This window comes from Drosophila virilis, chromosome 3 (assembly GCF_030788295.1).
Source record: "Drosophila virilis strain 15010-1051.87 chromosome 3, Dvir_AGI_RSII-ME, whole genome shotgun sequence".
Classification (NCBI taxonomy): Eukaryota; Metazoa; Arthropoda; class Insecta; order Diptera; family Drosophilidae; genus Drosophila; species Drosophila virilis.
This window is the reverse complement of record NC_091545.1, coordinates 2,886,764-2,913,568: the sequence shown is the minus strand read 5'-3', so window position 1 is coordinate 2,913,568 and position 26,805 is coordinate 2,886,764. Positions and strand designations below refer to the sequence as shown.

At 45.9% G+C, this 26,805-nt stretch overlaps 15 protein-coding genes across 15 annotated transcripts; 8 read left to right on the top strand and 7 right to left on the bottom strand.

The window, feature by feature from the left end:
• The first annotated feature begins 472 nt into the window (after positions 1–472).
• LOC6623376 (cuticle protein 76) lies at positions 473–1,199 on the top strand. The gene is made up of 2 exons (XM_002046171.4): positions 473–631; positions 691–1,199. The coding sequence occupies exons 1-2, from the start codon at positions 524–526 to the stop codon at positions 1,132–1,134; spliced, it is 552 nt and encodes a 183-aa protein (XP_002046207.2). The 5' UTR covers positions 473–523; the 3' UTR covers positions 1,135–1,199.
• Positions 1,200–1,894: 695 nt separating this feature from the next.
• LOC6623731 (resuscitation-promoting factor RpfA) lies at positions 1,895–2,955 on the top strand. Its single transcript, XM_002046169.2, has 2 exons — positions 1,895–2,011; positions 2,083–2,955. The coding sequence occupies exons 1-2, from the start codon at positions 1,994–1,996 to the stop codon at positions 2,734–2,736; spliced, it is 672 nt and encodes a 223-aa protein (XP_002046205.1). The 5' UTR covers positions 1,895–1,993; the 3' UTR covers positions 2,737–2,955.
• Positions 2,956–3,680: 725 nt separating this feature from the next.
• On the top strand, positions 3,681–4,461 carry LOC6623578 (cyclin-dependent kinase inhibitor 1C). Its single transcript, XM_002046168.3, has 2 exons — positions 3,681–3,812; positions 3,877–4,461. The coding sequence occupies exons 1-2, from the start codon at positions 3,795–3,797 to the stop codon at positions 4,351–4,353; spliced, it is 495 nt and encodes a 164-aa protein (XP_002046204.1). The 5' UTR covers positions 3,681–3,794; the 3' UTR covers positions 4,354–4,461.
• On the bottom strand, positions 4,441–4,987 carry LOC6623784 (uncharacterized). The gene has a single exon (XM_032434754.2). It carries the CDS (start codon positions 4,927–4,929, stop codon positions 4,492–4,494), a length of 438 nt encoding a protein of 145 aa, XP_032290645.1. The 5' UTR covers positions 4,930–4,987; the 3' UTR covers positions 4,441–4,491.
• Positions 4,988–6,381: 1,394 nt separating this feature from the next.
• On the top strand, positions 6,382–7,054 carry LOC6623769 (glycine-rich protein). Its single transcript, XM_002046166.2, has 2 exons — positions 6,382–6,482; positions 6,540–7,054. Exons 1-2 carry the CDS (start codon positions 6,471–6,473, stop codon positions 6,936–6,938), a joined length of 411 nt encoding a protein of 136 aa, XP_002046202.1. The 5' UTR covers positions 6,382–6,470; the 3' UTR covers positions 6,939–7,054.
• Positions 7,055–7,082: 28 nt separating this feature from the next.
• On the bottom strand, positions 7,083–7,787 carry LOC6623743 (cuticle protein 10.6). Its single transcript, XM_002046165.3, has 2 exons — positions 7,630–7,787; positions 7,083–7,565 (listed from the first exon to the last, which is right to left on the bottom strand). The coding sequence occupies exons 1-2, from the start codon at positions 7,639–7,641 to the stop codon at positions 7,176–7,178; spliced, it is 402 nt and encodes a 133-aa protein (XP_002046201.1). The 5' UTR covers positions 7,642–7,787; the 3' UTR covers positions 7,083–7,175.
• Positions 7,788–11,423: 3,636 nt separating this feature from the next.
• LOC6623723 (cuticle protein 19.8) lies at positions 11,424–12,093 on the bottom strand. The gene is made up of 2 exons (XM_002046164.4): positions 11,948–12,093; positions 11,424–11,887 (listed from the first exon to the last, which is right to left on the bottom strand). The coding sequence occupies exons 1-2, from the start codon at positions 11,957–11,959 to the stop codon at positions 11,675–11,677; spliced, it is 225 nt and encodes a 74-aa protein (XP_002046200.1). The 5' UTR covers positions 11,960–12,093; the 3' UTR covers positions 11,424–11,674.
• A 1,648-nt stretch (positions 12,094–13,741) lies between these two features.
• On the bottom strand, positions 13,742–14,393 carry LOC6623708 (vitelline membrane protein Vm26Ab). The gene is made up of 2 exons (XM_002046162.4): positions 14,252–14,393; positions 13,742–14,185 (listed from the first exon to the last, which is right to left on the bottom strand). Exons 1-2 carry the CDS (start codon positions 14,261–14,263, stop codon positions 13,823–13,825), a joined length of 375 nt encoding a protein of 124 aa, XP_002046198.1. The 5' UTR covers positions 14,264–14,393; the 3' UTR covers positions 13,742–13,822.
• Positions 14,394–15,595: 1,202 nt separating this feature from the next.
• LOC6623667 (leucine-rich repeat-containing protein 15) lies at positions 15,596–17,436 on the top strand. Its single transcript, XM_002046161.4, has one exon. It carries the CDS (start codon positions 15,639–15,641, stop codon positions 17,337–17,339), a length of 1,701 nt encoding a protein of 566 aa, XP_002046197.1. The 5' UTR covers positions 15,596–15,638; the 3' UTR covers positions 17,340–17,436.
• Positions 17,437–17,623: 187 nt separating this feature from the next.
• On the bottom strand, positions 17,624–18,037 carry LOC6623762 (uncharacterized). Its single transcript, XM_002046160.4, has one exon. It carries the CDS (start codon positions 17,966–17,968, stop codon positions 17,720–17,722), a length of 249 nt encoding a protein of 82 aa, XP_002046196.1. The 5' UTR covers positions 17,969–18,037; the 3' UTR covers positions 17,624–17,719.
• A 291-nt stretch (positions 18,038–18,328) lies between these two features.
• Positions 18,329–18,755, top strand: LOC6623523 (uncharacterized). Its single transcript, XM_002046159.4, has one exon. The coding sequence runs from the start codon at positions 18,382–18,384 to the stop codon at positions 18,643–18,645; it is 264 nt and encodes an 87-aa protein (XP_002046195.1). The 5' UTR covers positions 18,329–18,381; the 3' UTR covers positions 18,646–18,755.
• Positions 18,406–19,314, bottom strand: LOC138911064 (uncharacterized). Its single transcript, XM_070208106.1, has 2 exons — positions 19,286–19,314; positions 18,406–19,227 (listed from the first exon to the last, which is right to left on the bottom strand). The coding sequence occupies exons 1-2, from the start codon at positions 19,292–19,294 to the stop codon at positions 18,835–18,837; spliced, it is 402 nt and encodes a 133-aa protein (XP_070064207.1). The 5' UTR covers positions 19,295–19,314; the 3' UTR covers positions 18,406–18,834.
• Positions 19,315–19,394: 80 nt separating this feature from the next.
• Positions 19,395–19,879, bottom strand: LOC6623637 (uncharacterized). The gene is made up of 2 exons (XM_002046157.4): positions 19,764–19,879; positions 19,395–19,696 (listed from the first exon to the last, which is right to left on the bottom strand). Exons 1-2 carry the CDS (start codon positions 19,773–19,775, stop codon positions 19,475–19,477), a joined length of 234 nt encoding a protein of 77 aa, XP_002046193.1. The 5' UTR covers positions 19,776–19,879; the 3' UTR covers positions 19,395–19,474.
• Positions 19,880–21,866: 1,987 nt separating this feature from the next.
• On the top strand, positions 21,867–22,395 carry LOC6623707 (uncharacterized). Its single transcript, XM_002046156.3, has 2 exons — positions 21,867–22,020; positions 22,088–22,395. The coding sequence occupies exons 1-2, from the start codon at positions 22,012–22,014 to the stop codon at positions 22,340–22,342; spliced, it is 264 nt and encodes an 87-aa protein (XP_002046192.1). The 5' UTR covers positions 21,867–22,011; the 3' UTR covers positions 22,343–22,395.
• A 1,383-nt stretch (positions 22,396–23,778) lies between these two features.
• Positions 23,779–24,373, top strand: LOC6623514 (uncharacterized). The gene is made up of 2 exons (XM_002046155.3): positions 23,779–23,929; positions 23,990–24,373. Exons 1-2 carry the CDS (start codon positions 23,912–23,914, stop codon positions 24,278–24,280), a joined length of 309 nt encoding a protein of 102 aa, XP_002046191.1. The 5' UTR covers positions 23,779–23,911; the 3' UTR covers positions 24,281–24,373.
• The last annotated feature ends 2,432 nt before the right edge of the window (positions 24,374–26,805 follow it).

The window sequence follows — 26,805 nt, the reverse complement described above, 5'->3', positions numbered from 1 at the left end:
GCCAGCACGTGACCGACGATTGCTTATTAAGTCCGCAAGCCGGTTTGAGAGCTGCTCGCACAGCTAGCTGGCCAAGCTGTGCGGGCCAATAAGAGGCGCTGAATAATGGCTAAAACAGATGCCGATTGGAGCGAAGCACATCCTGTCCGGGGCTTGCCTTGGGGGTTAGCTCAAGGTCGACGCAGGATGCGAGGCAGCAATTCGAGGCAATTGAAATTCTTTTTATGGCCGCCCATTAAATGCGCACTAATGCGACACTTGCGAGGCGACACGCATTTTATAGCCAGGTCTAGCTTGAAATTGAGGCTAAGACAACCGCCAATTGGCAAGCACTTTAAAGCGGGCAAAGCCGCAATTGACCCACTCGATGGCAGTGTGTCTGCATACAAATGCGAGCACTTTGCGAAATTTGACAACTTGTCGATTGCGACTGCGATTTGGACTTCCTAGCCACTATCAAAGGCTGAACACGTTCCGCTCGCACAAAGAAGCGACCAAAATATGCACGACTAAGTCGAACAGAATGCTGGCTCGGTGGTGCAGTGGCTATATAAAGCGCAGCTGTGGCCTAAAACAGACATTATCAGTCCAGAGTCATCCACTAGACAACCACAGCAACATGTTCAAAATTGTAAGTTTCCTGCCACTTCCTGAAAACCACTTCCAGCACTTGACTTGCTCATCCCACAGCTCATCATTGCCGCTCTCGTTGCCTGCGCCGTGGCCAAGCCTGGCGTCGTTGCACCACTCGCCTCACCACTGGCCGCCTCTGTGGCCTATGCGAATGCACCACTTTATGCCGCTGGGGGCAGCAGCCAGGTGGATATCCGCAACAACTATGACGGCACTCAGTCCTCCTACACCACGGCACCCTTCGAGCTGACACCACCCTACTCCAGCCGCTATGTCTCCGGTATTCCAGCTGCCTATGCCGCCGCCGCTCCCTACGCCGCTGCTCCACTGGCTGCTCCTTTGGCCTCACCATACGCAGCACCCTACACCCTTGGCTCACCCTTCGCAGCGCCCTATGCCGCTCCCTATGCCGCTCCCTATGCCGCAGGCTATGCCGCACCCTATGCAGCACCCTATGCTGCACCCTACAGCTTCCCCGCTCCTGGTCCAGTTGTGGTCTAGATATGTCTTCAAAATCTGAATTGTTTCCCTAGCGAATTTTCTGTTAATAAAATCGTTATTTTAAACTAAAAACTATTTAAAAACTTTTAATCAAATGATACTGACGACAGTCTATACTCTTCTTTTGAGGTGAAAAACAAATGTTTTTGAATGTGTGAAAAAGTTCTTCCTTAAAAACCATTTAAAAAAGGTTTCAGTAAGTCATATAAAGATGATGGGAGAAGTGAACGTGGAATAGTGTATTCATTTATGAAAAGGAAGAATTTATTAAAGAAGTATATTCAATTTAATGCAGCGCACTTTAACAAGCAGCCGCATATACCCCATATACCCTCTGTTTGGAAAGGGCACTCCTAACGTTCAATTTATGTTGTCTGACCGTCCATCATGTTTTGGCAATATTTTATTAAAATGTCATAATCGTTTTCCATTTTGGCCTCCACACACACAACTATCGGTTATATAATATCGAGCGGTGCAAGAAGTTATTGGCCCCTCGAGCCGCCATAAAAGCAAACGCGCCTTCTAAACAAATGCGACGACAACAAAGTCACGATTTGGGCCATGTTGCTTCAAGTTAGTGGTTACCTCATCCGCAGACCAAAAAGTTTAAGTTAAGGGGCCACAACGAGGTGTGGTGCAGTTGGGTGGCTTCGAAAGCAGCCGAAAGTGAAGAAGTGCACGTGCAATTTGGCCACTGGCCAATTAAGCCAGGCTTAAAGAAACACTTGCACTATAAATTAATGGCTCTTAGCCAGTGTCAAACATTGTTAGCCGCGTCTTCGACTCGAGCAGTCGCCAACAACTAAGCACAAGGACAGCAGCACCCCCCCAACACCACACAAAAACCACCAGCAAGATGTGGCAGCTGAAATTGGTAGGACTTTTATGGCCAAGTGGCTCAAGGCATCAACTTAATCGTTATTAACTGTTTGTCAACCCCAACAGTCTTTCGTTTTGGCTTTGGCTTTGGTCGGCGCGCAGGCCAAACCCTCGCACCACTTTGATCATTTCGATCCGCACCTCCATCACTTTGATCAGCACTTGAACCACTTTGATCACTTGGAGCCATTGCAGGCGCTGCCTGATCACGTGGACTATGCAGCTCCTCTGCAGCTGCAGGAAACTCTGCTTCCGGCTCCGCTGCCGGCACCAGCTTGGCCCGAGCCAGCTCATCTGGCTCCAGCTCCTTTAGCACCTGCACCACTCTGGTCAGCACCACTCGCACCTGCACCAGCACCCGCTTGGCCCGCACCAGCAGCTGTTTGGCCCGCTCCAGCTGCGCTTGCACCCGCACCACTGCTGCCAGCTGCTGCTCCTTTGCTGCCGGCGCCTGCACCAGCCTGTCTGCCGCCGGCTCACGCTCATCTGCTGCCAACCGCTGAGCTGCATTTGCCCACGGTGACACAGGTGCTGCCGCCAGTGGTCGAGGCGGTGCCCTTTGCGCCCAGCTATCGTGCGACATTTGGACCAAAGCGCACCACGCACCGTGTGTCCGTTGGCTACGCTTTTCCCAAGCTGCTGGCTGCGCCACACGCTCATCTGCGCGCGCTGCCATTGAAGCTGGCGCACCACCATAAACACCATCATTCGCTTTTCTAGGGCTCTGTTCGAGTTCGAATTGGAATTGGAGTCTATTATTCATAATACTTTCATACATTGCACCACACCAAAGAAGTTTTGAGTCGTGCAGAAAATTATAAAATAATGTAAATTATGTATTTAAAGATAAATATAAAAAACGAAAACTAAACAGAAATTCTTATGATGTGGTTAAATGAAGAGGTCAAAATATGGAGAATGACTGAAGAATTTTGAAGACCTGCTTTTCTGCTCAACAAACTATCTTTAAGCTAATTTTCCTCTAGTTATTTTTTAATATATTTTTTAATAAAACTGTTTATAATAATTCCAAACAATTTAGTTGCTGGCGTGTGTAAAATGCAGACAACACTTACAAGCGACCAAATCAGGAATTCCAAACACAGAAAGTGACAGTGTACAAAGGGGACAGCGGCGGGGTAAAGAAGTGGGCCAAGGAGAAAGAGGGGTATATAGGGGGCGACAGTTGTACACGCGACAATTGCAGTGAAGATATTGAATATTAATTATAAAGCGAGAGAGAGAGAGAGAGAGAGAGAGAGATAAGGAGGGAGGCCCTGGTTGAGAAAAGAGGGAGAGGTGGGAGGAATAAGAGCCACCACACGGTGTGTCACGTCTGATAAATGTGGCTCATTAGTAGGTGAATATCGATGCCACCAAAGTAATATTAAAAACAAAACAACGAAAACTTGCCCAACAACCCGGCCGAATGTCGGCCACTAGGCTGTGATGTGTGCGAGTGGTGCGTGTGTGTAGTGCGGGTGGTGTCGATTTTTTGGCGTGCAATTATGAAAGTGGGCGTCGTCGCTAATACGTAACAGACGGCCAATTGATTATTAAGTACATTAAACGCCCTTCGCAGCACGGCCTTATGTAGAAAGTCTTGCGTTTTTTTTTTTTTTTTTTGCTTTGGTATGGCCCACCACAACCACCGAAAACAGCACCCAGCCCGGTCTGACAGAATTATAAAAACGCCAAACACTCGACAATTGGACATCAAAGCTAAGTTAGCACTCAGACAAACCACCACCAAAAAATTAGCCCAAATCCCAAGCAAAATGTTCGCCAAAATTATGGTAAGTCGCCAGCTCCTTGGCCCAGGATGTGGGTTTTATAACGTGTGCTCCCTTCGCTTTGCAGCTCGTTGCTCTGTGCGTGGCTGGCGCCCAGGCGGGTCTTCTGCCCTTTGCCGCTGCACCTGTTGCTCCACTGGCCGCCGCTGGCGTTGTGGCGCCCTATGCCTCCAGCTTCAATGCCCATCGGATTAATCATGCTGTGGCCTACCCGGTAGCACCACCAGTGGCACCCGTTGCTTTGGCTGCGCCAGTGCCAGCGCCAGTTGCTTTTGCTGCACCACCCAAGGTGGCTTTTGCTGCTCCTGCCTTGGCACCAGCTCCAGTTCCAGTGCCGGCTGCGCTGCCCGCTCCGGTCGCTGCTCCTCTGGCTGCACCGCTGCCCGCACCACTAGCAACGCCTTTCGGCTTTGCTGCGCCCGCGCCTTTGGCCTTTGCTGCGCCCACCAGATTTGGTCTGCCAGCTGCTGCACCTTTCGCTGCCCCCGTACCGGCTCCTCTGGCCGTGGCACCCAGGTTCGCGCCCGCGCCCTACTTCTTCTAGATGTGATCCTGTAAAAACAACCTAGACTAAGCCCAACACACACTCACTTAGACCAAACTACACACTAGAAAGCAAAATGCTTGGCGAATAAATTGTAAATTCACTTTATTTGAACACTAATCCTAATCGTCGCCAGCGCTAGATCCGCACGCTCTTCACGTGGCCAATGCGCTGGAAGAGCGGCACATGTTCGAAGGGTGTGTGAGAAATGGGCACCGAATCGTAGGTAACATGCGCGATCTTCGTCAGCGGTGCCACAATGGTATAGCCAGGATGTTGCTGCTCCTCTCCCGTGGCGGGCTGATGATGATAGACCACCGCCGTGGGCTGATGGTACACCAGCGTGGCAGGCTGTGCCTGATGCAGGGCCAACAGCAGCACAAGGATCGTGTAGCTCAGCCAAGAGATTAATGTACGCATTCTGAGAGAGCTGGGATGATGAACCGTTCCAGTTTCTGACTGCACTTCGACTAAGCGGAGGCTCGAGCGGTGGCATCTTGAGGCCTGCCCAAGTACAGTTAGAAGCTGCTGGGGCTGGGGCTGGGGCTGGTGGCATCTTGAACCGGTTGACGACATTAACTGGCTGCATTTTTTCTCAGATCGGGAACCAGTTGCAACACCGCACACCTAGTGTTCCACAGTTAACAATCTCCGATACTCCACTCACACGAATTCCCAAAACTCGTTTTCAAGTTCAAGATTAAATACGAAGCTGATCGCCTCTTGTTGAAGTTGCCGTGTTTTTTCCAAGTGTCAGTGACTCTTTTGTAGAGCTTATGAATGTAATTTTAGTTTTTTTTATTATACCCTGTACACATTAAAAACACTAGTTTAAGTGTGGGTATCATAATCGTAAAGATGTGCGCACGAATACAAGCGCGTAGAAAATTATTTTTTTGAACCCATAAAGTTTATCTCCATGCACACTGACACACAAAAAATATTACAGATAAAAACACCTCAATGTGCGGAAAATGAGTGGAAGTACGAATAATTGAAATTTTAGGAAAACCATTTTTTTTTGTTGGACTAGACAGAACTGGATAAATATATATACTTATCTATATTGTTGAGTACGATCTAGGATATAAATATTTGTTTATGATCAAGATTTACAATTTACCCATGCTCGGTGCTTGTTAATGCCGGGAGACCAGAATATTTTGCAAGGGTAGCTTAAGTCACGCTTACACAAAACTGAAATTGAAATGGGTTTCATTGAATTATGTGCAACTATCGTTTCAGAAGCTATTCAATAATCGGATACATGCAATGTAATACAAAGAAACAAATTTAACAGGGCATCTGCTAGTCGCGTACTCTATCACCTAGCAGCTCGTGCTTCTTCTTGCTAACGCTTATAGTTAGTTAGTGACTGAGCTATTTTAGTAGGTTTTTAGTTGCCATTGTTTATTGGGGTTTATTGTCTTAAAAGACGCGCTGGTTGCCCAATCTCTTAACGATCGACAGTTCGGGCATAGAGAAGAATTGATTACAGATCTCTTTGTTGGATCTGCTCTTTATACATAAATTATTGCGTCACATGACTCTAATGCCCGCTGTGGCATAAATAGAGAGCTCATTGACCTTATTTTTAAGTATGAATTTGATTTTATTTAATTTTCTTTTTGTTTAAGCTGCGCTCAATCGATTCTAGCTGCAAACCTACAGCAGCAGCTGCGAAAGAAAAACGATTTGGTTTAAGCAGTGCCAAAAGTGGCCGCAGCCACGCCCAAAACTGGACACTTAATGGGCGACATGTTGCCGCCTGGCGTGCGACTTGTCGCATGTTGCAAATTCAACACTTGCCCAATTTACGATGGCGTGCCGGTCCACATTGCGTATGAGCAATGCCTGATTGCTCGGATCGCGCGAACCGGGTGAAAAGTCTTTGACCAAAAAACACACAAAGTAGATTAACAGAAGCAGCCACATATAGTGTCCAAATGAGGTGCCCATTAGATCATCGACAGCCCAATTTTGGGTGGCAGCTCAGCTAGTTCCTAGTTGCAGGCGAGGTATAAAAGACGCCAGCTTGGAGCAACTGCAGCAGCACAAGCCCAACAGAGCTTCTGGAGTACAACACGTGGTAGGCAGACGCAAAAGCTAACAACAATATGCACAAGGGAGTAAGTAGCCGCAGCAAGACGATGCCATATAGCTAACCTAATCCTAATCCTGCCCAGCTTTTACTGCTGGCAGCGCTCGGCTTGACCTGCTGCTTGGCAGCACCTGCGCCAGAGCCCGCACCGGCTCCAGCTCCCGCGCCAGCACCAGAGCCCAGCTTTGGACATGACTATCATCTCGGCTATGGCGGTCTGGGCCTGGGCCTGGGCCACTATGGCGGACACTATGGCGGACACTATGGAGGACACTATGGCGGCTATGGACTAGGTCTGGGCATAGGCTATCATGCGCCCATCATCAAGACAATTGTCCCGCCCATCATTACGAAAACCATCATTGGCAAGAGCTACGGATACGGCTTGGGACACGGCTATCTGGGCGGCTACGGACATGGCCTGTATGGACATGGCCTGGGCCTGGGTCTGGGCTTGGGCTATGGCCATGGCTATGGCTGGTGAGCTTCGCTTTAATTTGCCTGGGAACGTGTGAGAGTTGAAATCGAGTCAGTTTCGTCAGCTTTAGATCTAAGCAATTAAACGTATCAATAAATTTCTAGCTCGCTCGAGAAGATTAATACGCGCTTTTTTGATCAAATACGAAATATAATTAATATTCAAATTCACTTTCTCTCAGAGGTTGACAATTTTCAACGAAACGAAAAGCAATAAACGCAAGCGACTTTCGGCTGAGCTTCTCTACCAGCCATGGCCCAGGCTCAGAGCAGGAGCAGCATACGATCTGTAGCCAAGTCCCAGTGGAGCAGCGAGTGGTGCGTGGGTCAGGCCGAGTGGTGCATGTGCCAGACCGAGTGGTGCATGTGCCAGAGCTGGCGAAGCATAGCTAATCCTGGGTCCAAGTCCATAGGCGGACAAGGCGGGTGCAGCCAGTGGAGCGTGAGCCAGAGCTGGCGCGGCATAGCTATACCTGGGACCCAATCCATACGAGGCAAGCGAAGGCGCACCCAAGGCGTGGCCATAGGAGATGGCCGGTGCGGCGGCCAAAGGCAGAGCCGGACCTGCGGCCAATCCACCCAAATAGCCAGGAGCAGCAGCAGCGCTGGCCAAGCAGCAGAAGGCGACAACGAACTGTGACAAGAATTTGAACCTAGCATAATTATTTTTGCAGGCAGCTCCATGGGCCACGACTTACGTATTTGAACATGTTGTTGGGAAGTTGTTTGGCTGATTTACTCGTGACGAGAACACAACGTTTAATAATGCCTGCCAACTGGGCTCAAATGCTTTTATAGCCAAATCGAGTCAAGTCGAGGCCCAAAACCCCAGCGAGAACGGCCCAAACTGCACTTTTACTTTTGTTGGAGGCTGCGAAACCTCGTGTTGCACATGCAAAGTGCAACTCGTGGATGCAGTTGGCATCGGGTGTATGTGTGTGTGTGTGTGTCGGGTCAGGCCCAGTTTATGCTGCTGCGTTGGAGACCCGCCTAAAAGCTGCCAACACGGCCAATGCGGATGTTTGGAATCATTTCTGCTCGACTCTGTATATATGCCAGTTAAACATATACACAGATATATAAACTGATATATGTATCATAAAATCTGTGTGAAAAATATAAATAAAACTAAATTGCATTTGAACGAGTTTCCGAAAACATTTAAGAACTGGTCGCTGAGTGCGTGTTGCACTCGAGATATTGTCTGATATTTATCTTCCAAGCGAACGGCTCGAGCAATGCGTAAATTGGCCATTTAGCAGGAGTTTTTTTTCAAGATTAAGTCTTAATTACAGCTTTTGGTTACAGGAAAATTGCTTTGTCGCTGCGACCCAGCTTTATGCACACAAAATAATTTAAGAATTTAGAAATAAAACTGAGAAAATCGCGTGGGAAACTTTCAGAACTTTTCTGGTATTGAGTTAAGATAGGCCAGCTAATGAAGTCTGAATAAAGCCTTCGATAAGTTCTCTGGGTAGGTTGAAAATTTGATTTCGGGGCGGATTTTAAGAAATTAAACGCATTATTGTACCTTAGCTGAGATGAAGCTATGGAATATTCAAAAATATTTCATCAGTATGTGCTGAATCTCTTTAAAAACAAGATTAAATATAACCTTATTTTGAGGAAATATTATTTCCGTATTTGAACAATTTAAATGATTGAAGGATATAAAGATATGGTAACATTATCCGAACGACTCGAAGCACTGTTACACATCTGAGCCGTGATCAAAATTAAGGATAAATCCCTTGACACTTCAAATCGATACGCTGCCAAATTTTGTTCTTTCAATAAATATATCTTCAATTTTGCGAAGCTCGCCAGCACCAACAAGTTCCTTGTTTTTCGCTCAGTGTACGTGTCATAATGCGAGTTGTTGTGTTGATTGCTCGAGCCGGACTTCTATATAAATTTTATCTAGGGCAGCCAGTTGTCGATAACCGATGTTTGTCTCGAGCCTAGCGGCTGGTGCAGCCGTCAGAGGCGCCGCAAGGTCAGCGTGCAAGAGGGGCTAACGTCAGCTGCCCCTTTTTGGGGCGCCGCTGTGCAAGCACTTTAAATGTAATCATAAATTCAGAGCTATCAAATGCGAGCACAATGCAAATTGTTGTTGTAATAATTCTAATACACAACGTTGTTGTTGTTGTTGTTGTTGTTGTGGCTGACAGTTAATTGCCAGACACCCCTCCGCAGCAGCTGCACGTCTCACGCATAAATCAGACTAAACTTTACGTAAACTTAAGAGCCCAAACTTTTAAAGTGCCTGCCGGCTACATGCACCACTGCACCATTGCACCACCTGCCCGCTTGGCCACTCGCTACGCCCTGCGGAGCAACTCGAAATTGACTGCGTAAATCTTAGCTTCCCCCAGCACCGCTCCCTGTGGCAAATGGAAAGGCGCCCGGGTGACAATGGAGGTGGCCAACGCCAGACTCTGGGTAATTGCAACGGGCTGTGATTATGCGTAACTTACGCCCAGACAAAATATTTGCATACAAATGTGCCCGGCTAGTGGGCGATTATTTTGTATAATTTTTTAGTGTATTTTTTTCTTTTTTTTTTGGCTACTTTGCGGGCACTGTAGCCGGTTTATTTACAGTGATTGGGTACAGTGAGCGCCAAAAAATTAAATTCAATTAAAATTTTGTCACTTGTGCAACGCGTCGATTAAAATCGACCTTTATTGATGTCTGCACAAATTGAACTAGTCAGGCAGTTGGACAGTTGCCTAATTGTGGGCACTGTGTTCGTTAACTAAACGGCAGCACTGTAGCCATTTAAAAAAAATAAATAGCTAGCAGCAGGAGGGAAGCTGATTAAAACGTGCGATCGCACAGCAAACGAGTTGCCTGGGAAACATTGTTTTCAGCCGCATTAAGCTATACCAATTATAAAGGCGTTGCTGTGGGCGTGGTCGATTCGCCCTGCAATCAAATGAGCCGTGGCAACTTTTAATACCAATTTGTAGGCGTCAAAAATCATGCAAAAAACACTCGAGAACTAGCCAAAATCGGCATTTGATTTAATTTGCAAGCAGCTCGACATTTAAACATTTAATGAAATGCATTTTCTGATAGCCAATTGGCGGTACCACGCGGCGTATGATTAATGCACTTGCTGCAAGGAGTGGCAAGGCCCATTCAATATTGATCGCTGAGATTTGTTCGCAAGTGGCGCCTTTTAATTAAATGCAACACAAGACAACGCGAAGTAGATGTTAGAAGCGGCATGCTCTGCAAAGTTGTGGCAAGCCAGCAGCTGTTGCTGCCACACGCAACAAACGCGCCAAGTTTCAATTAAAAACAAGCTAGCAATTAATGTCTTTGCGTTGCAGCAGACGAAATACCCTAGTCAACTTATTAATATTATAATTATTATTACTAAAATTACTATCATTGTATTAGCTGCCAGTATATGTCTATAATCAAAGAACCCTACTTTTAGATATATAATCACAACTAATATAATAGAAATTAGGCACTTCATTTAAAAGTATATTTTGTTGGAGAAGTGCTCAAAGCTCATTGCATTAGAGCGTTAGCAGCTAATGTAGTACAATGATAATAATGATAATTAGATCAGAGAAATATATGACCCATTTCGATATTGCCGTTGTGCACACCCATTGGACCCATTTCGATATGTGCAGGGTGTATTTAGAATAAATAGAGAACAGTGGAGAAAATAACAACATGACGAGTGCCAAAGGATTATGCAATGCTTCAATGTCATCGGCGATGGCAATGAACTGTAGGGTCCAGCAAGTGGTTGGGTTCCAGTGCAGAATGTTGTTTGTTTGGCTTTGTGGCACGTGTGGCCTGCAATATTGTGCTTCTGCGCACAGATTGGGAATTAAATTTTTAATAGCCTCATGACTCGACTTATGAACACGGCTTAAAGCAACGGCCTACCAATGTCTGCTGAGCTGTACCTGCATTGAATAATTCAAATATTGCCAATGCGCACGCACAATAACCAGGGACAAACACTTTTACTACCATACTTAAAATGATCGCAAACAAGGCCAACAAATCCTAACCAAAATAGCAAATCATTTGATATACTACACGATAATCCACATTCCTAACTCAAGAGCTTAGTCACTTCCGCCTTTGGCCAGCTGGAGGGCACGAAGGCTAGGGGGGACCAAAGCTGGCGTCAGCAGCTGCCTTCTGTGGATGCGATTATCATAATTTAACGCTTACCAATCCTCAGATCAGCCACTGTTGGCTACTGTTTACGTGCCCGTCATTTTAACCTAACCCAGTTACAAGTACATATATTCAATGGGAGGCTTCGGACTCTGCATTTTAATTGTGTTGCACATTAAAAATAGCGTCCAAATCGGGCGAATGGGCAGGAGGAGCACTCGATGCGAAGGCAACACTTGGAAAAACACAAGCAAACGTCCTTGTGGAGGTCAAGTGAGTCAAAAGAAAAAAATGCAGAGACAATTAAGTAAACACATGAATTACTTAAGAAAGTCAATTAAAATATTTTTACGTTTTACGCAAAATGCATTTATTCAAACAATAATATTCCCTCTCTCTATCATCAAAAATAATACTAGAAAATCAAAAATAAAAACCAAAAAGATGAAACAAAAACCGAGTAAAGGAACAGCTTAAGCACATGATAATTGCTCGAGGAAATTAAAATTGCGTATAGTTAAATAAAATCAGGATCCAATTGGAAAAACAGGTCTGGCTGGTCGGGGTTGACGTGGTTCAGTGGTGCGCTTAGCGGTAGTAGGCGGCATAGGGGTAGGCGGAGTATGCGGCGGCATAGGGATAAGCCGAGTACGGGTAGGCGGCAGCAGCGGTGTAGGCGGCGGTGTAGGGCGCACTGTAGGCGAGTGGTGCAGCGGTGTAGGCGCTATAGGCCAGTGGGGCAGCCACCACGGCGGGCTTGGCGGCGACACAGGCCACAATGGCGAACAGGCACAAAGCGAACTATGAACACAATTTGTTTATATAGAAAACACAATTAGACACTTTGTATTTTGGACTTACGAATTTGAACATTTTGAAGTGGTTTTTGGTGGTTGCGATTTGTCTTGCTGGCTGACGAGCTGTTTGTTCTGAAGAACTTGACTGATGCCCACAGCTACAAATGCACGCACTTATATACCTAACGAACGAAGCCCTAAATGCACAAAGTTGAAGCCAAAAAAATAAAACAGAATACTAATAATAATATTAATTATTATGCACGGCCAGGCACAACTCAGGTGGATGCTCTTGCCTGCCAATTGAGCCGTCGTCGGCTGTCGACTGTCGTATCAATTGACGCCAAGGAGAATCTCAGCTACAAATTTGCACTTTACTTTTAGTTTCATTAGCGGGGCGGGAGGCGGGCAGGGGCAGGTCGCTGGCCAGTCAAACGCAATGAGTATTTTTAAACGCGTGACGCTAAATAACAACAACAACAAAAAAAAAACGATCAGCAAACCGAACTGAACGTCGCAGGCACGTGCTCCGCATACCACATGTGAGCTTGTTTGGGTTTCTGACCCACTCCCAAGTCCAAACCCAATCCCACACGGACACCCAACGTTGCCGCATTAAGTGAATTTATAAAGCTAAGCGATTGCGCCGCAAGCTGTTTCATTCGATCAGTGCAAAGCGCTTAGAACACACAAAAATGTATAAGAAATTGCTAAGCTTTAAGCGCAACTCAACGGATAAGACGCAGATGCTCCACGCCGAGGCTGAGCCCAGTGGCCAGATTACGTCGGCAGTTGAACGCCGCCTTGTGCTGCCCGCTGAGCCGAATTGCTGTCGCTGCTGCTCGAATAATCCTGCCCTGTGCTGCCCAGAGGATTGCTCCACCTGCTGTCAGCTCTGCACAGCTGCCCTCGTGCTGCCCAGCTGCGTTGGCGCCATTCGGGCGCTGCAGTGCAGCATTTTGCGGCAGGAAGCAGCAACAGCTGGAGGACAACAACAAACCCGCAAACACAGCTGCTGTCTGGCAGGCAGCAACTGGATTCCAGCCTCAGAATCCTTGACAAAGCACAAATTACAGATCGTTGCAAATACGCGGAATTGTTGTTAAGTTAAATATACAAATGTAACCTTAGAGAAATGTGTCCAAATATAACTATTAAATAATTAAATAATTAAAAATAACATTGTGATGAAAGTTTAATGAAAATTATGGCTCTGAAACGTAGAATATATTCGATTTCCCCTTTTTCTAAATATTTGTAGAAAAAGATACAAATAGAACAAAAAGCTATTTACAATTGTTTCTCTTTGTAATCAGTTTTGTGGCATGCCAAATGCTTCAACCATGGGTTCTATACGAAGCAATTATTTGACATTCTTCGATTAATATTAATCAATAATAATACTTTGGCATCTAAAAGACCATTCCACAAAAAGTTAGAAGCCAAGTCTAATAAACCTGGTTGAACTTTTTACAAAATATGCCTTAAAATTATAATTCCCTTATGGAGGCAATTCTTATTGAAGTCACATAGTTTAGTTCTTAAAATACTTCAATGTAGATATTTCTAGAAAAATATATATATTTTATTTCCGCTGAAAACAATAAACTTTAAATTACAATTTGCATTTTGTCACGTCAAAAGTTCTAACTCTTTTATGAGGCTCGAACCAGGAACATGGAAGTTAGCTGTCTAACAAATTATCAATATAGAAGGAATATAAAACAAAAGAAGTATGATTCATTTGAAGGAAGCAACTTAGGTGAAAGCTAAGATACATCAAAAGCACAAATCCTAAATCTTTTTTCTTCCAGCGCATTCTTTAGCCAACGTTTCTCAACAAACAAACATCAAATAATTCCTCTCGAGCAATTGTTTTTATTTACAAAAAAAATATAAATCTTGATGAGTCACAAGCCGTTTGAATCAGATGAATCATTTATAGATATGTGTAGGCAGCAGCGGTATAGGGATAGCTATAGGGATAGGCAACGGGGGCGGTGTAGGCAGCGGCAACGGGGGCGGTGTAGGCGGCGGAAACGGGGGCAGCTGCAGCAACGGGGGCGCTGTAGGCAGCGGCAACGGGGGCGGTGTAGGCGGCGGCAACGGGGGCGGTGTAGGCGGCAGCAACGGGGGCAGCGGCAACAATTGGCGCAGCAGCGATGCCATTGTAATTGCGTGCCACATACTGGGAACTGGTGGCAGTTACCACCGCAGGAGCGGCATCCACAAGAACCGCGGGCTTGGCCTCAGCCTGCAGGCTGCAGGCGAGCACGGCGCCGAGCACAAAGATGATAGCAGACTGCAATAAATTAGGATTTAACAAACAGAAAGAATAGGATTTGAGAGCAAAAAAAAAAAAACGCACCAGTTTGAACATGTTGAAATGTTTGTGGGCAGAGCTAACAAAGTAGACTATGCGCTGGACAAAGGCGTCTGCATTTTTATAGTCCGAATGCGACAGTTTTTTGTTTTGTTTTGATGGGTTCTACAGTCGCCAAATATTGAGAAGCGAAAAAAAAAATGACAAAATATAGACGATCCGAGTGCCAATTGGACACCTCTGGCTACGTGCCCAGCAGCTGAGCAGCTGAGTAGCTGGAACTGTCGCAGAGGTCTTTTGCTTGGGTATGTCGAGCACGTCTCCAAATGTGAGTCCATAAAAAGTGTTGCGGTGCGTTTTGAAGGCAACCGCCTAAAAAATATTTTATATACAAAACAGTAGCTGTTCCGATTCAATTTATGCGGTCAGTTAACTGACCTGCCCTTGTGGCCAGGCCAAACCCAACGCGAATGACACTGGACATTGGGCATGTGGCATGGAGCATGGGGAAGGCGTTGCACGCACGCCTAATCGGATTGCATATTTTGCATGTGTCAAGGTCGCAACATGACGCTGCAATTTACTTATGCAATCTTTTTTGGCCAGCCAATAGGCCGCCGTGGCATGTGGCAATATGCTCTAATCAATGTTGCAACATTGTTGGCTGACAGAATCGTGACATAAAAAAGACCACAACAAGTTGTCAATATATCGTGGGAGTAGAGCCCATTAAAGCTATCAAATCTGTCCAGCCTAAAGCTCAGAAGAGAAATATCTTTAAATCGGAGACGCAACAAAGCAAAACGAAAGAAAAGAAAAAATATCAATGCACAGGCCGACATTTCTTATCGCCAGAACGCGCCAAAGCTTATTTAATGGACTGAGAAGTATCTGAAATAAATACACAAGTTCTAGATTGAAAGAGCTCGACTTGAAGTTGACCTGCACAAAGTAACTGAACATTCTTAAAAGACAAATTCCTCCTAGTTCCTTGTTTCTGAGTTCTCATAGAACAGAGGTTCTTAAGATTCTTTTTTCTGAGTTTTCATAGCGCGAAGATTCTCAAACTTATTTTATCACAATTTGAATTATTGATTTAATATTTATAAAATTAAAAGACCTCAAATGCGAACAAGAAAACATTATGAACCACTTTAAGAAAGTTCAACCTAGTTAGACGAACACAAGTCGACGTAAAAGAACCTTACAGTCCCAAAGATAAACCTTTCTGTCTGTTACATAAATGCACACAATTTGAGCATACCCCCTCTAGTTTTTTACAGGGCATTAAAAGGAACGACAATCTTAAAATATATGCACTTTATATATATATTGTTTATGGCATCCCTTACTTTACATGATTGCATTTCTGTAATAACTGGCGAAAATGCTTTTGCAGTTTGCGAAAAGTGTTCGCTTCGCGCGGTTCACAATGCGTATACGTAATGTTTGGCTCCTGCTCCTGCTGTTCGTGCTGTCGCGCAAGGATCGTGCGCTGGCTGGTGATGTCTATCTGAGCTGCGACGAGTTCGAGCAGCACCTGTACATGGATCCCGGCGAGGCATTCTGCACGGTGACCGGCTTCATAGTGACCCACAGCCAGAATGTGGTGGTCAAGAACTTTCTGCCCGGCAACATGGTCAAGTTCATGAAGTTCTACGACTCAACGCTGCTCTATGTGCCCTTTCATCTGTTCGAGACGTTCACCCATCTGAAAACCTTGGATGTATCCTATACAAGCATTCTGGAGCTGACGCGAAACACTTTCAGCGCGGCGAGCAACCTGACCTACCTGAACTTGAGCTACAACAACTTGACCTCGGTGCAGACGTCCGTGTTTATCGGAGCCAATGCGCTGATGCGCCTCGATTTATCGTACAACAGGATATCGCAGCTGAGTGAGAATGCATTTTGTGGCCTGCACATCCTGAACAAACTGCAGCTGACGGGCAATCGTCTCAGCGAGCTGCATAAGGACATCTTCAAGGACAACGAGTATCTGGAGTCGGTGTCGCTGGAGAGCAATGCCCTCAGCTATGTCCAGCCGGAGGTCTTCAGTCGCATGCGTCGCATCAAGGAGGTGAACCTCTCCAATAACAAGCTAATCCGCATTCATCCGGACACATTCACAGAGGCCGCCAGCCTGGAGAGTCTGCTGCTGGCCACCAATTCGCTAAACACCTTCCAGCTGACCAACAAGAGCATTGTCCATCAACTGCATCTGGACTACAACCACTTGACCAATCTCACCGTGAATGCCACCCGCTTTGTGCGCGCCAATTACAACAACATCAGCTCCATACAAATGCACCAGGCACTGCAGCTAGAGACGCTGGAGCTGCGCGGCAATCGGCTGGCCAGCATAGCGAATATAACCAATCTGACAGCTCTGCTGCATCTGGATCTCTCCTATAATCCCATTGGACCCCTGAGCGTCAGCACTTTCGATCAGCTGAAGCGGCTGCGCAATCTTTATCTGCGCGCGACTGGAGTGCGCGAACTGCAGTTCGGCATGTTCTCCAAACAGAAGTATCTGGAGATACTCGACCTGTCGTTCAACAATCTGACCAGCCTCAATCTGGATCTGTTTGTACCCTACCTGGCCAACCTCAAGCAGTTCTTTGTGGACGGCAATGCGCTCAGCGAAGTGCAGGGAAATCGCAGTTTCGCACAGGCCTTTCCGGTGCTCCAGAAACTGGGCATCTCGCGCAATCGCTTCAATTGCTCCTATCTGCACCATCTGCTCATACAGCCCTACCTCACCGACACGGTGACCCTGCACATTGAGCCCGACGACAGCACAGACGAGACGCCGCATATACGGGACGTCTCCTGCATCAGTCTTTCGGCCAGCCAACAGGCCAATGCGCAACCTGCCGCAGCGATTGCTCTCGAGGAACCCATGCTGGCGCTGCACAAACAGCTGGAGCTGTTGCGCGCCCACTCGCAGAATCTGGAACTGCACTTGCTGTTCATGAAGCTCTTCTTCTATGCCATTGGGGGTTCGATCCTGATAGCTGTGGTGGCCCTGGTCACAATGCGCGTCCGCAAGGTGCGACGCTCGGGTCGATATAATCGCAGCAGCATTGTCTTCCAGTCGACAGCCACAATGGATGCGAATCTGAATCTGTGAGTGGCCTAGCATAATATTTAGCCTAAGCCAAAAACAAAGCCCTAAACTTAAGATATAAGAATTGCGATTTAAAAATAAATATATGAAAAGACTTCAACCCGGAAATCTTTAGAGCTTTGACTCCAAAAAGGGAAAAACAACCAAATGGCGGGAGATAAAAGCCGCCGAGACCTCGTCACAAACTTCCTGCTGGCGGCTTAGATAAGCGCCAGGCAAAGACCTTGAACTGAACCCGACAGCTCCGGCTATATGGAAAAGATAAAAGTGCACAGCAAACAATTCGATTTCGAGTTTCAGTTTTTCATTTATTTATATTCAGTTGCCGCAGACAGAGAGAGAGAGACGCAGAGAGATATTTGATATTTGCCGGCTGGATTTATCTACTTCCGGAGCAGCAGAGGAGCTGCACTGTAGGCGGCAGCATAGGGCGAGGCGATGTACGGTGATGCCACATAAGGTGAGGCAATATACGGCGATGCCACATAGGGCGACGATACGTATGAGGAGGCCACATATGGAGATGCCACGTACGGAGATGCCACATAGGGCGACGAGTAGGCCAGAATTCCGGGCTTGGCAGCGACGCAGGCAACCAGAGCGAGCACGGCGAGGACAACAAACTTGAACATCTTGTTGGATTTAGTAGTAGGGCTTGAGCTGCTTGTAGAAGTAACTAAACTGAACTGATGATTACAGCTATTGGCGTTGGGGCTTTTATACAGTTAGCCAGGCAGCCAGACAGCCAGGCAGCTGGCTAATACAAGGTAGAGCCTTGGCGCAGACTGCGTGCCAGCCCAGCTAATGAGCCAAACGGAGCTGAAGACACACAGCTCGTGAAGACTCAACCACATAGTATTGTTGAAGCCACTTACGCATATAACTGCCAATTGGGCTGGCTACGTGCGCTGCCTGACAATTGGCCAAGAGAATACGTCGCGCAAGGTCTTACCAATTTGCGTATATAAGCCATGGTTGGGCAGTGGGTAGAGCATCAGTTATCATTTGTTTCAACGACAAAGCCAACCAGCAAACAATACTAAATATGTTCAAGTTTTTCGCTGCCGTCTTCCTCGCCGTGGTTGCCTGCGTTGCCGCCAAGCCTGGAATTGTTGCACCACTCGCCTACTCCGCCCCGCTGGTGGCTGCAGCGCCTGCTGCTGCTGTCTACAGCACCGAATATCATGGCAACTTTGCGGCACCCTATGTGGCATCGCCTTACGTGGCCTCGCCCTATGTGGCATCGCCGTATGTGGCCTCGCCCTATCTGGCATCGCCCTATGCTGCACCTCTGCTGCTGAAGAAGTAGACAAACCCGCTGGCAGCCTATGGAACCCACCGGAACCCACTCGAACTGCGAATCACATTTAATGGCACAATAAAAAGTTGACGACATAAAAAAAAAACGAAAAAATAGAATTGTATTTCTAACTTAAGCTTATTTCAACTGCAGCCTAAAAGTTTGCTAAGCTTTTTCTGCTCCCCCTTAACCCTTAGGTTAGCCATTAAAGGTGTTGGTCGACATAAAGTTGAAAGTAAATGCTAGATTAAGTGTTAAATTGCCAAAGCCCAAACGATCCACAATCAGTTTGTGATTGAATGGCAACTTTGGCTTCTTCTGCTTTTTGGACGTGTTGACGAGCTGTGGACTGGTCGTCTGCACCAGATGAAAGAAGGTGTACATCAGTCGCTGTACGTCGCGAAAGAAATCCTTGGGCTCATACAGCTTAACCTGTGCATCCTCCAGCTGCAGCCCGCCGGCGTCCCTAGACATTGGCAACGTGTCCAGGGCAGCTCCGAGCTGGTGCGACAACACATACAAATGAAGGGTCCAGGCGCATCGCAGCTGCAGCAGCGCCACGCCGATCCACAGCCAGGGGCAGAGCCGGAACTGTGCCGAAGATGAAGCTCTACAGAGTTGTGTGTGAGGCAAGAGAACGCCTACTTACTGGCCACATGTTCGCCTGGAAGGCTATGGAATAACTGCAGCTGCTGGACGTAGAGCCTGATACTTTTATAGCCAGACCCGCCCAAAAGAAAAGATAAGTATATGCCGGCTATTTTTCAATCAAGCTCAAACTATTTTATTTCAGGCATGCAGATGGACACATCTAAGGCTGCCGCCGCCAGCTTCAGGCCTAAAGCCAGCCATGACCATGGCCGTGACCATATGCGCCGCCATGAATGATGGGCCGCACAATTTGGTGCGTTGGCCAAATTGGACGCACCACATGCACCGCATGCTGGTGCTGCTGATGCGGCAAGATGTGGTACGACGTGGCGCTGCCCAGGATGGGCGTTGCATGCAGCAGGCCAGGCGCCGCACAGGCGATGGCCACGCACAGTGACAGCAAAATGAACTGCCAAAAGGATTTGTTGGTATTAAAGCACAAATTATGACAGGCTCGCCAGGCTCAAACCACCTACCAGCTTGTACATGTTTGGGGGCGTTTGTACTCGGACTCGTAGATGTTGCCAGAAGACTTGTTGATTCGCTGCGCTGTCTGTGGCATTTATATAACGAGTGGTAAGTGGCAACTGGCAACTGGCAAGTGGCATGCAACCCAACACACGACCTTCGCTCCAATATCTTGGGCGGCTTTGTTTGGCTTTTGGCCAGCTCGTATTTCGCAAGTGAATGACTGCGTTCTCGGCTTGAATTACCCACTCTTTAACCGCCAGCCAAACTTGCCAGTGGGTCGCTGCGCTTCTCGAGCTGCGGCTTTAAAAAACGCGTACAGCAAATGCACTCGAAAAAAGGGGGGTTTGAATTGTGGGATTGTGCGTATTCATTTTAATATTCACAAATTTTACAATTTTCATTTGGAGAGCATAAATTAAAGAATTAATTATGCAATAAATAAAAAGGCTGGTGAAATCAGGTCATTTTCCCTACGGGCAAAGTATCTGGTATTCACACATGAATTATTCATTTTAATTCAGAAGAAGAATAAATATATTTAAATACATTCATGCACATAGTAAAGCAGCTGCTTTTTGCACACTCTTCTTCTACCTCTGCGCCGCTCAAAATGTAAGAGAAATGCATTTTTTATAAGCTTCGATTCAGAATTTTTTATAACTTTCAGAGTTTAAATAGTTCATACAAGAACACAAGGTAGAGATCCATAGGAATAAGTTTTTTTTTCAATTTTTTTATGTAAAGGCTGAGAAGGATCTCAAAAGTGGAATATACCAAATCTGTGCATTGTCTAAGAGAGCCTTAAATAAATATTTACGAAATGACAAAAGGTATTTAGTTCATATATAGATAACATAGATAGATAGATATAGATAACAATATAATACGGAATAAGATATAAGAATATATATATCTGATTTGGATTTAAAGCCCAACAAAGACATTTGCCTAATTAAGTTATAGTTTTTGATGAAGAGCACAAAACTCTAATCAGATTTAGACCACAAGACCAAAATGAGCAGCGTCGCAATTGTTTTCCTAAAAACAACAATAAGTGCTGACCGGAACTGGGCAAAATAGGAAATACTACGCAAATATATTGAATAATAAGTATTATATATAATGGGCATTCAGCATTAATTGCCGTTTGCGTAGGAGTTTGTTTTTGGGCCAACCTACGGCTAATGCTAGAGGACCACAAATGGGAAACAAAAAGCGCTGCGCACTTGCCAAACTTCGCACAAATTGCGTCCAATTTCAGGGGCAGAAGTGTAAATACGCCCACGGCGTAGAGCTTGGAGCTGACCTTGAAATCTATCAAAGCGAAATACCGGAAGTGCTGACAGAATCCCCCCCACCCCCCATCGCTCACTTAATTGTTTATTTTGGCCAACCACAACTGCAAAACAAAGTGCAAATGGCCCAAAGATGTAAACAGCAAATGGCAAAAGGAAAAATATTTACCATTCACCATATAAAGAACTCTAGAGCGAGATTGGAGGAGCCTTCGAGTGCTGATTGAGGAAGCAGTAGAAGGAGGAGGAGTAGGCAGCCTGTGCCTCAGCATATGTTGCATGCACCTCTATTTATGTGGCAGCTCGTTTGGGCTTATCTTGTCAGACGCGCACGACGATCAGCGCTCAATCTGGATCTGGAGACGGGGAAGCAGCTCGTTATGCTCTATAGTCAACAGAGAGTATTGCGGGTATATACGACTTGAGCAAATAATGCTAGAATTTTGTATGATGTCGTTGTCGGTGGTTCGATTTACGGTTCAAACCCATTCTTCGAACCTAACTTTCCACTTTTAAAGGCGCAGCTTCTGGTTCCATTTTTGGTTTGATTTGGTTCCAGTTTGACTTTAGACTAATTAAAATTCCCCAGAAGTGTATAAGCCTGTCGCAACTAAAAGCTCGGAAATGTTGCATATAATAAGAACTTAAATAACTGAAATAAACTTAGCCACAGAGTATTTTGCAGACCTTGCCCCTTAAACGCCCGTCACATTCTGACTTGTTGTGGTTTCTGGAGCCTGGATTCTTTTGATTGTATTCTTTGGACTGTAGTCAATCGATCTGTGAAGTGCAATTGCAATTGCAAGCTGCATTCAAACTGAGTTAAGGGCTTCTTTCAAATTGCCGCTGCAGCAAATGCCTTTGACCTTGGCCAGCAGCAGCTAGGCGATCGGACACAGGCTATAAAAGGCCGCCCCAGGCTGCGAATGGTATTCAGTTTGTGCTCCACTGGAAGACCATGAAGCTGGTAAGTGCTGGAGCTGAGACAGCCAGAAGGTTTAGCGAGATACTCTAACACAAATATTTGCTTGCAGCTCATCATCTTTGCCTGCCTGGTCAGCCTTGTGCTGTGCCACGAGATACTCTATACGCCCGGGTATACCAGCTACTACACCTCGCCCGGCTTGGCCTATGCACGCCACACGGCTGCCGTCCTGCCTCTGGCCTACACCCGGCTGATCCAACCGGCCAGCCAGTCGCATGTGTATCACAGCGTGGAGACGCCCAATTCCTACCAGCAGCAGTATCGCAGCGACTACAAGCCCCTGACCTATGAGTATCTGTTCTAGGGGAAATAATTAACGCCTGAAATTTGAATAAAGTTTGTCAGCATCAATCGCAATTGTTTGCAAGCGTTAACCTGGCCAGAGAACAGTTCACATTGTCCAATGTGGTCCAAAAGGGCGTCACAACAATTTCCCTACCAAGAGTGTCTGCACTCTGGTCTATTGAACTGCGCGCAGCTATTGGCCGCGCCGTAAGCGTAAACAATTCACGACGAGATCATCCACAATGAACCGTAGTTTAAGCCATATCGGGTGACCTAACCGCTCGGACGTGGCACCTTGAACCCAAGTGCCAGAGAACAGCGTTTAAAATAAATCTGGCAGCATTGAAACCCTTTCGTGGGCGGCAAATTGGGGCGTGGCACACGTCAGAGCCCAACGGGAGCTGCACATGGAAGCCGTAGCAATGGCAACAACTGTTGCCGGTCCAACAAATCCGGCGGAAAGCTACAAACGCTGCTCGCACAAGTTTTTATTTTATTTTTTCCCTTTTTTTCATTTTGCAATGGAAACTTTTGCGTTTCAGCACGTTGAAAAACGTGACCCGACGCTGGTCACATGGATTCGTGGGTGTCCAGGTGACGGACTTGGACACAAATGCGTACGCAAACTGTACACGGAAACCAGACAACCAACCGAATCGACTGGCAATTAATCGCATAAATTAATTAATGTTTGATTGGTTTTTATACACTGACCCAAGTAATTAGCAGAAGCAAAAGCACCTTGAGTTATTTGAAGGCACTTTGAGGTTGTTTGAGGTGAACGGAACGCAATTATCCGTATAGTTCCCTAATTATTTTCTGGGGGAAATACATTTTTATTAAAGACTGCAACATATCTGGATTTTTGCTATATATCTTGATTTGTCTCTACAATTTTTCAAATATTTAAAAGCTGGCTTACTTACAACGAGAATTCGTTTCTTTTTCGGATAAGTTGCCTAAATAATCGATTAGGAATTCATTTAAGCAACTGCCTCACTTTTACTTCCGCTGATGTAAATGTATATTGATTAATCAAACCCTTTAAACTAACACAAATACTCTGTAAAGTGAAAGATAGAAGTTCACAGGGCATTTACCTGTCGTCTATTTCTAAATACAAGACATGACACTTGCGTATGAAACATGAGCGCATCAGTCGGGTCGAGTCCAGACAAGCCCTATGCAAAGCATTAAGAAATTGTTAATTTCAGTTATTAGCAGATAGAACAAGTTCGCGGTATCAATTTCACATGGCTAAACGAGTTTAACTTAGAGCTGGGCGTGACTGCCACAACAAGAAGCTGAAGCTGAAGAAGAACAGAACTTACAGAAAATTCCCGATGAACGACAACAACAACAACAAACTAAGTAAATTAAGAGCAAGCACAAATGTACAATCAAGTTTCCAAGCTGCAAACCAGAAACGGCCCACAGCCCAGCCAGGCAACCAGCTATGCGAGGTATAAAAGGAGCACAGGAGTGCAGCTGCCACAGCAAAGCACACAAGTCGCGGACAGCGAGTGGACACGAACTGGCATCTAGAATTTCCATAGAAAAGCCATAAGGAAACAAACAAGCAAGGAAAATGCGCAATTATGTTTGGGTAGGCAAATCGCCAGCTCAGCTGAATTGAATTTCTAACACTTTCAATAAACATTTACAGTTGTTGCCGCTGCTAATCTTGGCCAGCGCCAAGGCCAAGCCGCTCGTCTCATTCGGGCTGGGCGTGCAGGCGCAGAGACCGTATACGAGCACCTATCTGCCAGGAGAGACGTACTACAACAACTACTATGGCATAGCCGGACCAGTGCATCATGATGGCGCCTACAGCAGATACCCCTCGAGCTATCCGTACGCCCAGCCCTATCCGGCCACGTACTCGCCGGGACAGCGCTTCGGTGCGGCACTCGACATTGGCATTGGGGCCTTGTCGCTAACCCCGTTTCTGCTTTGATGCCCGGCATGCACAGCGGTTGGCAAAGCCATCAGTCGACTGCGGCAGCTACTGTGAAATTGGCCAATCTAATAAACACAAAACAAATAGGTTCGTAATGCCTTGTACTTCAATTTGCCAAGGGGCAACGCAATGGGGCGCCTGGCGCTTACCTATTTGCCGAAAGCCAACCAATGTTGAGCTCCACACGGAGCCGCATACCTGGTAGCTAAGGAGCAACAGGTGACCCAATCGCTGCTACGTGACATTGCCACATATTTTCCGCCGGATACGAATGACCTTGACTATGCGTCACTAGCAACACACTATATATATATACGCTTTCAGTGGGTATTAAAAACCCGAGATGAGAGGTGAAGGCTTGTGGCCCATAAGGTATATATATTTTGAATAAGTATCCATGCGTAGTATCAGCAAGTCTATCGTCCGGCTTGTTGTAGTAGAAATCATCCGGAGGGAACCACTATAGCTATCATAGTCGATCGAAGGGAAGCTAAGTTCTTGAACCTACTTGTCATTTAGAATTTTTATTATGCTGCCATGAGAAAAATCGAGAAAAATCAATATCAAGTTAGAGTATATTAAAGCTTTTTAAAAAGAATTGCTCGAAAATTCAGTTTTTGTATGGCAAGAGTTTCTGTTTTTTAAGATATTCGCTTTAAAATTTTGCAATTGCGAGCCTTACTTTTTGGCTCCTATAGAGTATAGAATCGGTTGGATATAAAGTTTATATAGTTTATGTCACATGTCTAAGAAAATTTGGCAGTGCTTTCTTGCTTTAAGCACACTGTAGTTTAGAAAAAATGAGGGCACATTAGAGCTAATCTTCTAAAACTAATTCCTCTTATAGTGAGAGAGCTTGATAACCTGCCTACTTATGAATTTTTCTACTACGTATTTTTGCCACACCCACTTGCTCTATCGTAGCTCAGAAGTCACAATTCTAACAGAGTATGTTGCAGTCGTGTGCTATGCTCGGCCCAGCTCTAAGCTCTAAGCAATATTGCAAAACAGGACCTAAGGACAAAATGAGGACTTAAGTAAGGTATGCCTCACTGGAATTACGTTGAGTTGCAAAACGATTGCGTCAATTGAAACTATTTATGGTTTGTCAAGCTGGATTGCTGCTGTCCATGCCCATCAGCAACAGAAACAGCATCATCACCAGCATCATCAGCAGCAGAAGCAGCAACATCAGCAGCAGCAGCAGCAGCATCAGAAGCAGAAACAGCAGCAGCATATGCTGTAGCCAAGGTGAGTGCGACGTGTGTGCCTGCAACGTGCTGAATGCAACTGGAGCTAAGCGAAACAAAACGTGTTTTAGAAACAAATTACGAAAGTCTGCTAGCCATTAGTCAAGAAGAAGCCAAATGAGTCTTATATACAATGAATATTTCTTATGTATGTCTCGTATAATACACAGATAATTATTATTTCACTTTTGAAGTTGAAGTTTGAAGTTAGACATAAATCTTTTCCCAGGTGTGAGCCTAGCAAAATACAAAATGGATGATGTGTCTTTCACAACCGTCAAGCATTCGGATTTTTATAATTTACCCACAAAACAAATATTTCAACATTGTCTAATTCAAATTAATATGCAAAGGCAAGCGCAATCATCATTAAACTCTTTTGAATAGCTCTTACATAAAGACTGCAAGTTTAATCATTTTGTTGCTAAGACAATATTTCAAGTTTTGTAAGCTTTTTTAAAAGTTAGAATATAGGTAACATATAAATTATTTTGTCATAAATAAAGAAAACTTTTCTAAAGTTTTTGAACTTCATGGGAGAGTTATACGGCAGCATAAAAAAAATAATTTAGCGAGAAAAACCGCAGTCAATTATAGTCGCAATGGCAGATGAATTTATCGGGTATGGACCCTAGATAGACCCTAATTTGGGTCAAGCAGGTGCCACACCGCAGAGGCATTCGGTGCACTCGCAGCTAACGGGTTTCGGTGGCAGCTATGTGGTGCGGCGTTTTTCACGTGTACCTCGGTGCCAGGTGAAAGGCTAAGGTGCGAACGGTGCGCGAAGGCAGGCGGATGACGTGCAAAAGTCACGTTCTCAATCACACAGCCAGCCAAAGGGTGAAAGCTCAAAATTGCAGCGTCGTTTGATTTTCTTAAGCCAAAAGAAAAACGGGGGAGGGGCAAGAGCAGACGGCAAAAATCACGTTGACGAATGAGGCAAGCATTCGAAACAACCAGCAGGCAACAGGCAACAGGTACTGCGGAGTTTACGTAAATATTGTATAGATCCAAGGTGGAAAGTGGAAACTGGGATAAGAGATGCTGTCGTCGCCGCTCACGTTGTGGCTGCCACGACAGCTGCACGGGCACTGCTGCTGCTGCGGCTCGAGCTGTGGCAGGCAGCGCACGAAGTGTCCTCGTCCTCGTCGGATGTGGCCGGCAGCGGGCGGCGGCGGGCGGCGGGCGGCGACGAGCTGTGTGTGTGCCACAGGCACGAAGGTTAAACGCGAAGCTTTCGAGCATCAGTCGACATTGACTGCAGCTATAAAA